A 17356-nucleotide genomic window follows, 5' to 3' on the forward strand; every position below is an offset into this window, starting at 1 on the left:
TCGGGGCGAGAGAGGTTATACAACCGGCTACAGAGGAAAGGAGCTCCAGGCTGGAGGTCAATGGCACAGTAGTATGGCCGATGAGGCGGCAGCGATGGGGCATGGTGTTTGCTGAACACAGTAGCTAGATCGTGATACTCGAGAGGAACTGATGACAGGTCCGGAGGTTCTGGAATGGACTGGGGCACAGACAAGGCAGGGGCAAGGGCAGAACTTAGACACTTTGAGTGACAGAATGTACTCCAAGTGGTTACCTTTCCAGTGGTCCAGTCGATCTGTGGATTGTGCAGATTTAACCAAGGATGACCCAGGACCAGGGGAGAGCGAAGGCAGTTGATTATGTGGAGACGGATTCTTTCCTGGTGATTCCCAGAGAGATGCAGGATGACAGGGACCGTTCTCTCACAGACACGGGCATGGAGCTGTCCATTGAGAGCGTTGGCATCGAGGGGTGAATCGAGTGGAACAGTTTCCAGGCCCTACTGGATAACGACACCTCAGTCCAGGAAACTCTTGTTGGCGCCCGAGTTGATGAGGGAAGGCAGAGGAAAAGCCTGGCTCTGCCACACAAGGGTGCCGTCTAGCAAGGGTCTGGGGGGAGCTGCCCCACTACTGCCGAGCCACCTCCCTTTGCTGGGGAACAAGTGGAGATGATGTGACCAACCTGGCCACAGTATAGGCAGCTCCTAGTGCTGATTTGTTGCTGCCTCTCCTCAGGTGAGAGACAGGCCCGGCTGAGCTGCATGGGTTCAGGTTCTGGAAGAGACTTAGGAAGGGCAGTCGGAGGGTTATGGGTTATGTAGCAGTAGCCAGGGGTACCCTAGGATATGGGGGATCTTGGGAGCAGTGATTCAAAGAAAACTAAGTCTCTGAGTGGTTCATCCCAACCTGCAGTAGAATGGGCTTGGTCTGATATTCCACCTGGCCGATGGGGCGTCCATTGAGGGCTTGAATCTGCAGAGGGATGGGACATTCCACGCAGGAGATTTGTTATTCTCTGGCGAAGTCTTGGTCATTTCTTTTAAAAATATTTTTTATTTCACCTTTATTTAACCAGGTAGGCCAGTTGAGAACAAGTTCTCATTTACAACTGTGACCGTGTCAAGATAAAACAAAGCAGTGCGACAAAAACAACAACACAGAGTTACACATAAACAAACGTACAGTCAATAACACGCTAGAAAAATCGATGTATGTGCAAATGTAGAAGAGTAGGGAGGGAAGGCAATAAATAAGCCATAGAGGCTGGGATCTTAGGTTTCCGGTGCAGGTTCCCTGGAGGAAATACGGCGACGACTGTAGCACTGGGCGATGAGACTTGGGCATTGGCTCCTCCTGGGTTGGGGTTGGGCCGTGGTTGGAGGGAACCGGTAAGTGCCCGGAGGGTCTCGGATATTTGGGAGAGTTGTTCTTGCTGCCGCCCCAGCAGTGCTCCTTGGTGGGTTATAGCATTCTGGATTTGGTTGATCTCTGCTGGGTCCATGTTGAGGAAGAAGCTTGCTGTGACCTGGTGAGGTTGGACTCAGGTGTAGAGAAGAGACCAGACGAGGAATCAGTGGTTAAGGATAAACATAATACTTTACTTAGAAACAGTAGCGGCAGGACACTTGAAAATGTTTTGGAGGATGCATGACTCGACCTTTGCTCTCTCCTAAGCCTGTTGGGGAGTTGCAGCGATGAAACAAGATCGAAATTGGGGAGAGAATGTGGGGAAAAAAATGGTTAAGTTAATTGTCATATCCAACAGCAGATCTCTTTGTTTCTTGGGACCTAGAACTAGCATCTCTGTTTTGTCTGAGTTTAAAAGTAAAACATTTGCCGCTTTCCACTTCCTTCTATCTGAAACACAGGCTTCCTGGGTAGGCAATTTTGGGGCTTCACCATGTTTCATCAAAATGTACAGCTGTGTGTCGTCGCATAGCAGTGAAAGTTTACATTGCGTTTCCGAATTACATCACCAAGAGGTAGAATAAGGCTGTAACGTAACCATTTTAGAATAAGGCTGAACATAACAAAATTTTGAAAAAGTCAAGGGGTCTGAATACTTTCCGAATGCACTTTATATAGTGAAAACAATAGTGATCCTAAAACGAAACCTTGAGTAACACTGAAACGTGTAATTGATTGTCAAAGGACAAACCATCCACACAGACAAACTGATATCTTTCAGAAAGTACTTGTCCGTGTAGAACAATTGTTTACAATCTCTCCAAAAGAATGTCGTGATCGATGGTGTCAAAAGCAGAACTAAGGTCTAGGAGCATGAGGACAGATGCAGAGCCTTGGTCTGACGCCATTAAAATGTAATTTACTAACTTCACAAGTGCAGTCTCAGTGCTATGATGGGGTCTAAAACCAGACTGAAACATTTTTTATACATTGTTTGTCTTCAGGAAGGCAGCTTTTTCTAAAATCTTTAGAGGAATGGGAGATTCAATATAGGCCGATATTTTTTTTCATTTTCCGGGTCAAGGCTGGGTTTTTTCAAGAGAGGCTTTATTACTGCCACTTTTAGTGAGTTTGGTACACATCTGGAGGATAGAGCGCCGTTTATTATGTTCAACATAGGAGGGCCAAGCACAGGAAGCAGCTCTTTCAGTAGTTTAGTTGGAATAGGGTCCAGTATGCAGCTTGAAGGTTTAGAGGCCATGATTATTTTCATCATTGTGTCAAGAGATATAGTACTAAAACACTTGAGTGTCTCTCTTGATCCTAGGTCCTGGCAGAGTTGTGCAGACTCAGGACAACTGAGCTTTGAAGTAATACGCAGATTTAAAGAGGAGTCCGTAATTTGCTTTCTAATAATCATGATCTTTTCCTCAAAGAAGTTCATGAATTTATTACTGCTGAAGTGAAAGCCATCCTCACTTGGGGAATGCTGCTTTTTAGTTAGCTTTGCGACAGTATCAAAAATATATTTCGGATTGTTCTTATTTTCTTAAATTAAGTTGGAAAAATAGGATGATCGAAGAACCCTTACCAGCAGTAAGGGCTCTTCAATACTGCACAGTACTGTCTTTCCAAGCTAGTCGGAAGACTTCCAGTTTGGTGTGGCGCCATTTCCGTTCCAATTTTCTGGAAGCTTGCTTCAGAGCCCGGGTATTTTCTGTATACCAGGAAGCTAGTTTCTTATGAGAAATGTTTATAGTTTTTAGGAGTGCATCTGCATCTAGGGTATTGCGCAAGGTTAAATTGAGTTCCTCAGTTAGGTGGTTAACTGATTTTTGTCCTCTGACGTCCTTGGGTAGGTAGAGGGAGTCTGGAAGGGCATCAAGGAATCTTTGTGTTGTCTGGGAATTTATAGCATGACTTTTGATGCTCCTTGGTTGGGTTCTGAGCAGATTATTTGTTGCAATTGCAAACGTAATAAAATGGTGGTCTGATAGTCCAGGATTATGAGGAAAAACATTAAGATCCACAACATTTATTCCATGGGACAAAACTAGGTCCAGAGTATGACTGTGACAGTGAGTAGTTCCAGAGACATGTTGGACAAAACCCACTGAGTCGATGATGGCTCCGAAAGCCTTTTGGAGTGGGTCTGTGGACTTTTCCATGTGAATATTAAAGTCACCAAAAATGTGAATATTATCTGCTATGACTACAAGGTCCGATAGGAATTCAGGAAACTCAATGAGGAACGCTGTATATGGCCCAGGAGGCCTGTAAACAGTAGCTATAAACAGAGATTGAATAGGCTGCATAGATTTCATAACTAGAAGCTCAAAAGATGAAAACGCCTTTTTTTTTTGTAAATTGAAATTTGCTATTGTAAATGTTAGCAACACCTCCGCCTTTGCGGGATGCACGGGGGATATGGTCACTAGTGTAACCAGGAGGTGAGGCCTCATTTAACACAGGAAATTCATCAGGCTTAAGCCATGTTTCAGTCAGGCCAATCACATCAAGATTATGATCAGTGATTAGTTCATTGACTATAACTGCCTTTGAAGTAAGGGATCTAACATTAAGTCGCCCTATTTTGAGATGTGAGGTATCACGATCTCTTTCAATAATGGCAGGAATGGAGGAGGTCTTTATCCTAGTGAGATTGCTAAGGCGAACACCGCCATGTTTAGTTTTGCCCAACCCAGGTCGAGGAGCAGACACGGTCTCAATGGTGTATATATACACTGCTCAAAAAAATAAAGGGAACACTTAAACAACACAATGTAACTCCAAGTCAGTCACACTTCTGTGAAATCAAACTGTCCACTTAGGAAGCAACACTGATTGACAATACATTTCACATGCTGTTGTGCAAATGGAATAGACAACAGGTGGAAATTATAGGCAATTAGCAAGACACCCCCAATAAAGGAGTGGTTCTGCAGGTGGTAACCACAGACCACTTCTCAGTTCCTATGCTTCCTGGCTGATGTTTTGGTCACTTTTGAATGCTGGCGGTGCTTTCACTCTAGTGGTAGCATGAGACGGACTCTACAACCCACACAAGTGGCTCAGGTAGTGCAGCTCATCCAGGATGGTACATCAATGCGAGCTGTGGCAAGAAGGTTTGCTGTGTCTGTCAGCGTAGTGTCCAGAGCATGGAGGCGCTACCAGGAGACAGGCCAGTACATCAGGAGACGTGGAGGAGGCCGTAGGAGGGCAACAACCCAGCAGCAGGACCGCTACCTCCGCCTTTGTGCAAGGAGGAGCAAGAGGAGCACTGCCAGAGCCCTGCAAAATGACCTCCAGCAGGCCACAAATGTGCATGTATCTGCTCAAATGGTCAGAAACAGACTCCATGAGGGTGGTATGAGGGCCCGACGTCCACAGGTGGGGGTTGTGCTTACAGCCCAACACCGTGCAGTACGTTTGGCATTTGCCAGAGAACACCAAGATTGGCAAATTCGCCACTGGCGCCCTGTGCTCTTCACAGATGAAAGCAGGTTCACACTGAGCACGTGACAGACGTGACAGAGTCTGGAGACGCCGTAGAGAACGTTCCGCTGCCTGCAACATCCTCCAGCATGACCGGTTTGCCGGTGGGTCAGTCATGGTGTGGGTTGGCATTTCTTTGGGGGGCCGCACAGCCCTCCATGTGCTCGCCAGAGGTAGCCTGACTGCCATTAGGTACCAAGATGAGATTCTCAGACCCCTTGTGAGACCATATGCTGGTGCGGTTGGCCCTGGGTTCCTCCTAATGCCAGACAATGCTAGACCTCATGTGGTTGGAGTGTGTCAGCAGTTCCTGCAAGAGGAAGGCATTGATGCTATGGACTGGCCCGCCCGTTCCCCAGACCTGAATCCAATTGAGCACATCTGGGACATTATGTCTCGCTCCATCCACCACCGCCACGTTGCACCACAGGCTGTCCAGGAGTTGGCGGATGCTTTAGTCCAGGTCTGGGAGGAGATCCCTCAGGAGACGATCCGCCACCTCATCAGGAGCATGCCCAGGCGTTGTAGGGAGGTCATACCGGCACGTGGAGGCCACACACACTACTGAGCCTCATTTTGACTTGTTTTAAGGACATTACATCAAAGTTGGATCAGCCTGTAGTGTGGTTTTCCACTTTAATTTTGAGTGTCACTCCAAATCCAGACCTCCATGGGTTGATAAATTTGATTTCCATTGATAATTTGTGTGATTTTGTTGTCAGCACATTCAACTACGTAAAGAAAAAAGTATTTAATAAGAATATTTCATTCATTCAAATCTAGGATGTGTTATTTTAGTGTTCCCTTTATTTTTTTGAGCAGTGCAGCACTACCGTTCGAAAGTTTGGGGTCACTTAGAAATCTCCTTGTTTTTTAAAGAAAAGCACATTTTTTGTCCATTAAAATCATTGAAAATGTATCAGAAATACAGTGTAGACATTGTGAATGTTGTAAATGACTATTATAACTGTAAGTGCCTTATGTTTAATGGAATATCTACATAGGCGTACAGAGGCCCATTAATAATTAACCATCACTCCTGTGTTCCAATGGCACGTTGTGATAACTAATCCAAGTTGATCATTTTGAAAGGCTAATTGATCATTAGAAAAACCCTTTTGCAATTCTGTTAGCACAGCTGAAAACTGTTGTCCTGATTAAAGAAGCAAGTGAACTGTCCTTCTTTAGGCTAGTTGAGTATCTGGAGCATTTTCATTTGTGGGTTCGATTACATGCTCAAAAGGTCCAGAAACAGCACTTTCTTCTGAAACTCATCATTCTACTCTTGTTCTGAGAAGTCAAGGCTATTCCATGCGAGGAAATGCCAAGCAACTGAAGATCTCGTTCAACGCTGTGTACTACTCCCTTCACAGAACAGCACAAACTGGCTCTAACCAGAATAGAAAGAGGAATGGGAGGTCCCGGTGCACAACTGAGCAAGAGGACAAGTACATTAGAGTGTCTAGTTTGAGAAACAGAACTTGCAGATTTATTAAATAGTACCAGCAATGCATCCCAATGCATCCCACAGTTGTGTTAAGTTGTCTGGATGTCCCTTGGGTGATGAACCATTCTTGATACAGTACACACAGGAAAAGGTCGAGTGTGAAAAATCCAGCAGCCTACCCCGTTCAAAGGCACTTACATTTTTTGGTCTTACCTATTCCCCTTCTGAATGGCAAACAAACACAATCCATGTGATAGAATCATTTGTATGTTATAAGATAATGGCTAAAGTGTTCCACTCTGAAACTGTATAACTGTGTGAAATGTATTAGAATTATAAGACTATAATCCAATAATGTGTGTGTAAGACAAAAAACATTGTGTTACTATGTAGCAAGGTGAGAAATGTATAGTTGAGACAACAAAGGACAACTGAACTGCAGATGACCTAGTTATAACTCTGAAAAGTGACAACAGGAAAGAAAGGCCCCTCTAATCTAGGGAGGAGAGGAATGGCTAGAAACTGCCAGGCCGGTAGAAAAGTAATAAACTAGGAATGTGAACGGTGGGAAAAATACAGCCCACCTAAAAGAAAGGTGGAGTTTCTATTGAAAAGAATTCAGTTTGTGTGTGTGTGTGTGTGTGTGTGTGTGTGTGTGTGTGTGTGTGTGTGTGTGTGTGTGTGTGTGTGTGTGTGTGTGTGTGTGTGTGTTATAAAAAGACTGGGTTCTAATTTTGAAGTCAGAGTACTCTCTGAGTAAAGGATTGATCTATTGCAGACTGGGGGCTTTGTCTAATTCTTCATTAACCAGGGTCTTTCAAACTTATAAAATAGTTCAGTTAGGACATTGGGATAAAAAATATCGTGGCACCATGTCTCCTGAGTGGGGCAGTGATATAAGGCTCTGCAACTCAGGGCTACAGGCATCACTACAACCCCTGGTTCGATTCCAGGCTTTATCACAGCAGGCCGTGATTGGGAGTCCCATAGGGTGGCCCAGCATTGTCCAGGTTAGGGTTCATCTGGGGTAGGCTGTTGATGTAAATAAGAATTTGTTCTTAATTGACTTGCCTAGTTAAATAAAGGTTAATAATATAATGCCTCAATTGTCTCAGCTTAAAAATCATTATTTAACCTGTATCCTCCCATTGATCTACACTAATTGAAGTGGATATAACAAGTGACACAAATAAAGGATCATAGCATTCACCTGGTCAGTCTATGTCATGTAAAGAGGTGTTCTTAATGTTTTGAATGATCAGTGTATAAGACCAGTGCTTATATGGACTATATGGATGTGGGAGACATATCTTTATTAAGAGTAGTTCTGGATGAAAGAATACTCTTTCTCCAGTTAATGGAGCTTTTGAACAGAGTGAAATAGAGACTGCAGAGAGAACACTCAGGGACTGACTCAACGGTCCCCAGAATCAATGTGAGTGGGTGGCTTGGAAAGTGTATCTTTCCTCTGAGCAAAGAGTAACCGATTTTGTCTATAATCCAGCTAAATTGTGTGGGAGACTATTATGCCTTGTTCAGATTTAATAGCAGAGATGAAATGGCTTTAAGTCTTGGCCTTAACCTTTTACTGTGGGCTAAATCAGTCTTAAACAAATCTACTTTGAAACAAAAGTATACACCTCACACACATGGTTATGGTTATTCAATTTTGAGTTTGCATCCAAATTTGACATTTTATACATCACAGAAGACTGAAATATAACAAAACTGTTTAACATAGAAACACCAGATTTTCATCTGTTTCTTCTAAATAATCTTTATGAATGATTACATTTTGAAAAATATTAATAACATATTAATATTAAATAAAGGCCAAAGAAGGCACTTTTGGTCATTGACTGCAGGAAAGGGCTACAAGACGAGACACACTGTGACGGCAAACAGATAAAACCAGCAGGCCTCTGACAAGAATATTGCTGACATTTTCTGTTAATTTCCAGGTGATTTTATATGTTGGATCATGACCGTTCGTCGACACCCAGCAAGTGATAGCTAACACACCGCAGCTACCCGCTGCTTTTCAACGTTCTTACTTGCATTTTGTCTCAGCTATAAGAGACTTTAAGGACTATTGCTAACTTTTCCTGGGTCTGTGCTCTATTTCAGGCGTCTCCACTGTACCAGGAATTATATCCACATCCACCTGTTTGTCTCCTTCATGCTCCGAGCCATCAGCATCTTCGTCAAGGACCGGGTGGTGTACGCCAGCGCCGGCCTGCAGGAGTTTGATGCGGTGCTCATGGACAACTTCAAGACTGTGGCCATGGCGCCACTGGACAACTCTCAATATGTAAGTAGTGGTGCTGCACCTCCTGCCAGCGCATCCCACTCCTCCTCTCCTCCACTCCTCTGCATCCACTCCTGCCCTCCTCCACTAATTCTCCCTAAAGATCCCAATAAACCCTGCTCTTACAGGACTCATGAAGAAATTAAATAGTGAAATAGAGTAAAATATTTAAATTAAATTGGGATCCTTAACGTTAAGAAAAATACCTAAACAAAACCTACATTTTTGGTTTCCCCCCCCACAAAATTTCATTCATAGTGCAGTTATCACAAAACAGATCATTTTCCGTGTTATAGCCTAACTAGATAATAGGCTAATTGGGAATTTAAATAAAAACAGAGAGGTGCACTATAGGCTATTTTGGTGAATTTGTGAGGCATGCAAGACAAGCGATACAGATTACCAAGATACTGTATATACACACCACAGTTCTTTCTGCCTGCCCCCTCCTCTCTTTCCTTCGTGCTGGTTAGCCTGCTCTTTCTCTTAGCTAATGAAGCAAGTTTGTGTTCAGTCTTCAGTCTTTTGTGTGTAAAATATCCTAGCCTATTCATTGATGATAGGGCCTGTTTTACTGAAGTTGCGAGACATAGCAAGCCAATAAATTGCGAGATACAGCATTCCATTGAGAAATACAGATTGATTGCCGATACATAGGCCTAGTGCATGATTTTGACTCTGTCTGCCTCGTGGCTGACCTGCCTATAGTGTGCCCTTACCCTCTCTCTCTATCCCTCACTAGCTCGCCATGAAAGATGCGATTGTTTGTGTTCTCGGAAGTATCGCAACTAATCAGTCTCCTCTGTTCCAAAAATACGTTGTTAACAGTTTGAAAAATTGCAGAGAAGGCAAGCAACAGCAGCAAAGTCCTGTATGGTAATACTTTGAGAAGTTAAAAGAGAAGGAAATGCAAACTTTGCGAGGTGGAATTGAGGTACAGTAATGGTATTACAGGTGCAATGCTTAACCATCTGAAAGGGACGCACCATGAGACCCAAACCATTGCTGGCAACAGCGCAGGTGTATTGTGAATTCACGTGGAATTATGATGATTTTTTCAGGTTTTAAGAGAAAACCGGTTAAAAACTGGCAGTTTAAACGAAAATGTGTTTTTGTCACTTCCCTAACCTGGACACACGATTGCTCCAACACATACCATTAACTAGGCTAGTAAATGCAACCCTGTCTGAGGGACCTACTTCATTCCTATATGTTTTTTTCAGTCCACCATGCCTGTGATGTGCGTTTGAATATACAGACTAGTCTTCCATGACTCATGCCCATTCAACCCACTGCACATTTAATGAAGAGCTCAAGCCAGGGGGCTATTTCATTTTTCCTGGTCTTTCCTCAACACCTCAAAATCATGCATGCTGTTGCACTCAAAAAGCTAATCAGACTGGCTATGCTCAGTACCCCAAGGCTATAGTCTCCACTTGTCTGTGATTTTAATTGTCCAGCTCTGAAAATGCTCTGTCAGTCTGTCTGTTCCCCTACTGTAGCCTCCTCTGCTCTGTAATTGCTGTATAGACAGGGATAAATACAGCAAACATGTGAGGGAGGATATACCACAGGGAGCACTAGCTTAGCGCTTTAGATTGCTAGCCCGCTGCCATAGGCTTTACAGGTGTTACACAGAAAATGTGTATTTTCTATGAGGGATAGCTGGTTCAAAGAGTTCAAAGCTATAGATACTGCCATGTTTTACTTTAATCTCTTTCCTTTGTATAGTAGTTCCTCAGGACCATTTAAAATGGTTTGTGCTTCTTACTGTACTGTATTTTGTTTTCTGTTTTGTCTTAAGTCATTAAGCCTTAAGGCTGTCTGTTGCATGTCTAATGAGGGCTGGAACATAACAAGATATACAGTGCCTTGCGAAAGTATTCGGCCCCCTTGAACTTTGCGACCTTTTGCCACATTTCAGGCTTCAAACATAAAGATATAAAACTGTATTTTTTTGTGAAGAATCAACAACAAGTGGGACACAATGATAAAGTGGAACGACATTTATTGGATATTTCAAACTTTTTTAACAAATCAAAAACTGAAAAATTGGGCGTGCAAAATTATTCAGCCCCCTTAAGTTAATACTTTGTAGCGCCACCTTTTGCTGCGATTACAGCTGTAAGTCGCTTGGGGTATGTCTCTATCAGTTTTGCACATCGAGAGACTGAAATTTTTTCCCATTCCTCCTTGCAAAACAGCTCGAGCTCAGTGAGGTTGGATGGAGAGCATTTGTGAACAGCAGTTTTCAGTTCTTTCCACAGATTCTCGATTGGATTTAGGTATGGACTTTGACTTGGCCATTCTAACACCTGGATATGTTTATTTTTGAACCATTCCATTGTAGATTTTGCTTTATGTTTTTGATCATTGTCTTGTTGGAAGACAAATCTCCGTCCCAGTCTCAGGTCTTTTGCAGACTCCATCAGGTTTTCTTCCAGAATGGTCCTGTATTTGGCTCCATCCATCTTCCCATCAATTTTAACCATCTTCCCTGTCCCTGCTGAAGAAAAGCAGGCCCAAACCATGATGCTGCCACCACCATGTTTGACAGTGGGGATGGTGTGTTCAGCTGTGTTGCTTTTACGCCAAACATAACGTTTTGCATTGTTGCCAAAACGTTCAATTTTCATTTCATTTGACCAGAGCACCTTCTTCCACATGTTTGGTGTGTCTCCCAGGTGGCTTGTGGCAAACTTTAAACTACACTTTTTATGGATATCTTTAAGAAATGGCTTTCTTCTTGCCACTCTTCCATAAAGGCCAGATTTGTGCAATATACGACTGATTGTTGTCCTATGGACAGAGTCTCCCACCTCAGCTGTAGATCTCTGCAGTTCATCCAGAGTGATCATGGGCCTCTTGGCTGCATCTCTGATCAGTCTTCTCCTTGTATGAGCTGAAAGTTTAGAGGGACGGCCAGGTCTTGGTAGATTTGCAGTGGTCTGATACTCCTTCCATTTCAATATTATCGCTTGCACAGTGCTCCTTGGGATGTTTAAAGCTTGGGAAATCTTTTTGTATCCAAATCCGGCTTTAAACTTCTTCACAACAGTATCTCGGACCTGCCTGGTGTGTTCCTTGTTCTTCATGATGCTCTCTGCGCTTTTAACGGACCTCTGAGACTATCGCAGTGCAGGTGCATTTATACGGAGACTTGATTACACACAGGTGGATTGTATTTATCATCATTAGTCATTTAGGTCAACATTGGATCATTCAGAGATCCTCACTGAACTTCTGGAGAGAGTTTGCTGCACTGAAAGTAAAGGGGCTGAATAATTTTGCACGCCCAATTTTTCAGTTTTTGATTTGTTAAAAAAGTTTGAAATATCCTATAAATGTCGTTCCACTTCATGATTGTGTCCCACTTGTTGTTGATTCTTCACAAAAAAATACAGTTTTATATCTTTATGTTTGAAGCCTGAAATGTGGCAAAAGGTCGCAAAGTTCAAGGGGGCCGAATACTTTCGCAAGGCACTGTATTTACAGAGTCATTTTCCTTTCAAGTGTGAGACACCAGCTGAACTTTTATTAGCACTATGGCACAGCGTAACATGCTCATGTCGCAGTGCTTTTGCTCAGAGCTTGGGCAACAAAGCAGTTTCAATGGTTCTTCCCATGGTATGTGCATCTTGATTAAATATGTGTATGCTTTTTGTTTACCCTGTGATTAAATGTGCATTGCTGCAGCTGTCACGGATTCTCCGGTACTAATGCTCATTCCATGCACCAGTTCCGGAGGTTTACGTCACCGGCCTCTAGGCGTCACGGAACTGTCTCATTACGCACACCTGATTCCAATTCCATTGATTAGTAATTGTATATGTGTGCCCTCTGTTCACCATTGTCTTGTCGGTTATTGTTACCATGTCGATTGGTCTTGTGAGTACCTGCGCTTTGTTGTTTCGGCTTTCGTGCTGCGTGTATTTTGTACTCGTTGTTACGGGTCTCGTCCCGTGTATTGTTATTACGGGTCTCGTCCCGTGTATTTAATGTGTTTGGGTTACATCCCTGTGTTTTTGTAAACGTGTTTGTTTTGGGCTTCGTCCCTGTGTCTTTCATTTGGGTGGAGTATTAAAACCCGGCGCTTGTCTCCAATAATTTATACAACGTGACAGCAGTCTATTGGGAGAAGACAATTGTTTTTAGTTAATTTGTGATGCGATTTGTGAGTAGACTTTTGTTTGAGACTTCAAAGAAGGAAGTTTGTCTGATCTGACTTTGGTGATTAACAGCAGAATCAGCTAAATTTAATCTCCTCCCTCTCTCGCTCTCCCCCCTCCTCCTCCCATTCCTACCCCTCGTTCAGCTTCTTCTATTCCTCCCTCCTCGTCCTCCTCTACCCTGTTTTATACTTAAAGGCTCCTTGCAAGGATGCAGAGTTTTTTCATATCAGATGTCATGTGCCATGACACACTTTTATATCATATCATACCTGCCAGCTTCAAAAAGCTGAGCGTTCACATATCACTAACATGAAACACCCAAGAAGCGAGCCTCAGATGGTGACACCCCATTATTTTGAGGATAACTTCAACTGCCTGGGTCCTCTTCCTCCCTGACAGAGAAACTGACCTAAGTATGTGGAGAAGCAGCTATCAGCCCAGGTTGATCAGAGAGACAGTACTGACCATGTCTCATAGAGGTGTAACATACTGTATGAGTGACACTTTGATGACTTGTCTACCTCAGATTGGTGAGGAAAAACAGTTACTGAAAGTTGCAAAGATACTGTATGCTATTCTGAATGCTGCAGATCAACTGTTTGAGGCAGCCGTTGGAACATATTATACAGTATATTTATAACAGTGGAACAGAGTAAGTGGGAGGACAGAGAGAGAGATTGAATGTCTTAGTGTGGTGTTTGAAGGCCACTGTATTGAGTAATCCGAGGATACGCTTCAGTCTGATCTTCTGTAGGTGGGGCAAACTCCTCATTCACCTTAGTTTGTTGTGATAATGAAAGAGGTGTCAGAGCTTCAAAACTCAAACTATCTGGGTAATATAAAATGTGAGAAAAAGGTTCAAGGTCTCTAGTAGCACTGTGTCAGCAGAAGCAGAGGGAACAAAGAAATTAAGTGAGATAAAAGGAGAGCGAGAGAGAAAGGGACGTAGTGAGAGAGGAAGAGAAATGCAGGGAGAGAGAGGGAGAGAGCTCCATCAACAGTTTGTGGAGAAACAGAGGGAGAGAATATTGCGAACTGAACACATTACAAAGTATAGGCTCCCCTGGGGTCGTTAAGACAACACAGAGGAATGCTTCTACTCTTATTTGTCAGGCAGCAGCTATTTGATATTTCATAAGGAGGCCACAGGCACCAATTCTTACGGGATCATCATCTGACCTCTCCTTAGCAATTATCCTAAAATAAACTTAAAAGCACTGTGGCATAGTTAGATTAGAGACACAAACAGGTTCTAACAAACCTGTTAATGAACTGATCATGTTTTCCTCTGGAAGACTAATTAGTTAGTTTTTTTGGCAATGAATCCCCCATTTTTTCTAACAGCTATTTTTTTTAAATCCTATATTAATACAATATATATTCTCATTGTAAGATGTGTGTCACGTTTTGACCTTAGTTCCTTTGTTTTGTCTTTGTTTTAGTATGGTCAGGGCGTGAGTTGGGGTGTGCAGTCTATGTTCTTTTTTCTTTGATTTGGGATTTCTGTGTTTGGCCTGGTATGGTTCTCAATCAGAGGCAGCTGTCAATCGTTGTCCCTGATTGAGAACCATACTTAGGTAGCCTGTTTTCACCCTTGAGTTGTGGGTGATTATTTTCTGTTGAGTGTTTGTATTCTGCACCAGACAGAACTGTTTCGGTTTCGTTCGTTCAGTTTGTTGTTTTTTATTTCAGTGTTCAGTTTGATTAATTAAATATTAACATCATGAACACGTACCACGCTGCGCTTTGGTCCTCACCTTCTTCCACCAACAACGGCCGTTACAATGTGAATGGAATTTCATTGCCTTATCCTTTGAGCTCTTACTGAGAATTCAGGTATTAAGTGAATACCTGAATTCCATGTCCTCACTATTCAAACAGCATGTCGTGGTCTAATTGCACTGACTTGGTAAAATGACACATTTGCTAATGTATACAGCTTGAATAGGAATGTGTGGTTCTATTGTGTGAGTGGAAGTCTCATGACAAAAGAACACAGAGTGTTCTTGTCTGAAAAGAGGAAGACCAATGATGATGTGACGCGGTGCAGGTCCTAATCCAAGTACTTGTCCTCTCCCGTCTGGACTACAGCAACTCAATGTTGGCTGGGCTCCCAGCTTGTGCCATCAAACCCCTGCAACTTATCCAGAATGCTGCAGCCCACCTGGTTTTTAACCAGCCCCCGCTCCTCTGCACACTCCACCGGCTTCCAGTCGAGGCGCTAGTCAAATTTAATTTATTACACATTTATTCACAAAATTAATCATATAATTGTTGAATAATCATAATCAATAATAATTATTATGAACACTTTATGTCAAGGTACCTTAATAAATCCTTTATAATACTTATGGTATTGTGGTACTTATAAACCAGTTATAAAGGAGGTATTGTCAACAAATAAGATTATTTACAAGTCATTTGTGAATGTTTGATTAATGGTTTGACTCACCATTTATATGCATATTTATACATCTATTTATATATGTCATGAATTGGATATTTATTGATTGTTAATAAGTGGATTTGTGAGTGTGAGTTCATGCACTTACTAATATCTCAGTTGATGATTAATGTAGACCCTTATAAGCCATTTACTTAATGTAATCTAAAGTGTGCAATATATATTTTATTTATGTTTATTTGCGCAAATGTAGTAAGGTTAGAGAGGGAAGGCAATACATAGGCCATAGCGGCAATTTTTAAAATCGTATTTTACCTGGGTTTTGTGGGTTTGGCAACGAATATGTAGCGAGGACCAGCCAACAAGAGCACACAGGTCGCAGTGGCGGGTAGTATATGGGGCTTTGGTGACAAGATGGATGGCACTGTGGTAGACTGCATCCAATTTGCTGAGTAGAGTGTTGGATGCTGTTTTGAAAAATGACATCGCCAAAGTCAAGAGTCGGCAGGATAGTCAGTTTTACGAGGGTATGTTTGGCAGCATGAGTGAAGAAGGCTTTGTTGCGAAATAGGAAGCCAATTCTAGATTTAACTTTGGATTGGAGATGCTTAATAGGAGTCTGGAAGGAGAGTTTACCGTCTAGCCAGACACCTAGGTATTTATAGTTGTCCACATATTCTAAGTCAGAACCATCCAGAGTAGTGACGCTAGTCGACCGAGCGGGTGCGGCAGCGATCGGTTGAAGAGCATGCATTTAGTTTTACTAGCATTTAAGAGCAGTTGGGAGCCATTGAAGGAGTGTTGTATGGCATTGAAGCTCATTTGGAGGTTTGTTAACACAGTGTCCAAAGAACGGCCAGATGTATACAGAATGTCTTCTGTGTAGAGGTGGATCAAAGAATCACCCGCAGCAAGAGCGACAGCATTGATATATACAGAGAAAAGAGTCAGCCCGAGAATTGAACCCTGTGGCACCCCCATAGAGACTGCCAGAGGTCCGGACAACAGGCCCTCTGATTTGACACACTGATACTCTATCTGTGAAGTAGTAAGTGAACCAGGTGAGGCAGTCATTTGAGAAACCAAGGCTGTTGAGTCTGCCGATAAGAATACGGTGATTGATAGAGTCGAAAGCCTTGGCCAGGTCGATGAAGACGGCTGCACAGTACTGTCTTTTATCGGTGGCGGTTATGATATCATTTAGGACCTTTAGCGTGGCTGAGGTGCATCCGTGACCTCATCGGAAAACAGATTGCATAGCGGAGAATATACGGTGGGATTCGAAATGGTCGGTGATCTGTTTGTTCACTTGGCTTTCGAAGACTTTAGAAAGGCAGGGCAGGATGGATATAGGTCTGTAATAGTTTGGGTCAAGAGTGTCTCACCCTTTGAAGAGGGGGATGACCACAGCTGCTTTCCAATATTAAGGAATCTCAAACGATACGAAAAAGAGGTTGAACAGACTAGTAATAGGGGTTGCAACAATGGCGATGGATAATTTTAGGAAGAGAGGGTCCAGATTGTCTAGCCCAGCTGATTTGTAGGGATCCAGATTTTTCAGCTCTTTCAGAAGATCAGCTGTCTGGATTTGGATGAAGGAGAAGCAGGTGAGGGCTTGGGCCAGTTGCTGCGGGGGGTTCAGAGCAGTTGGCCGGGGTTGCGGTAGCCAGGTGGAAAGCATGGCCAGCCGTAGAGGAATGCTCATTGAAATTCTCGATTATCATGGATTTATCAGTGGTGACAGTGTTTCCTATTCTCAGTGCAGTGGGCAGCTAGGAGGAGGTACTCTTATTCTCCATGGACTTTACAGTGTCCCAAAACCTTTTGGAATTAGTGCTGCTGGATGCAAATGTAGTTTTAGTGCTGCTGGATGCAAGGATGCTTTCCTAACTGACTCTGTGTATTGGTTCCTGACTTCCCTGAAAAGTTGCATATCGCTGGGACTATTCGAAGCTAGTGCAGTACGCCACAGGGTGTTTTTGTGTTGGTCAAGGGCAGTCAAGTCTGGAGTGAACCAATGGCTATTTCTGTTCTTAGTTCTGCATTTTTTGAAAGGGACATGCGTATTTAAGATGGTGAGGAAATCACTTTTAAAGACCTACCAGGCATCCTCTACTGACGTGATGAGGTCAATATCCTTC

The 17356-nt window shown here is 43.0% G+C and overlaps 1 protein-coding gene across 1 annotated transcript in view; it reads left to right on the forward strand.

The window, feature by feature from the left end:
• The window catches only part of LOC110520205 (parathyroid hormone 2 receptor-like), a 104112-nt gene that overhangs the window by 21576 nt on the left and 65180 nt on the right, over positions 1 to 17356 (forward strand). The window contains exon 6 of the mRNA XM_036964950.1: positions 8459 to 8642. Coding sequence (XP_036820845.1) covers positions 8459 to 8642 — 184 coding nt within the window. The remainder of the gene's footprint in view (positions 1 to 8458; positions 8643 to 17356) is intronic.

Source organism: Oncorhynchus mykiss, chromosome 3, assembly GCF_013265735.2.
Source record: "Oncorhynchus mykiss isolate Arlee chromosome 3, USDA_OmykA_1.1, whole genome shotgun sequence".
Classification (NCBI taxonomy): domain Eukaryota; kingdom Metazoa; phylum Chordata; class Actinopteri; order Salmoniformes; family Salmonidae; genus Oncorhynchus; species Oncorhynchus mykiss.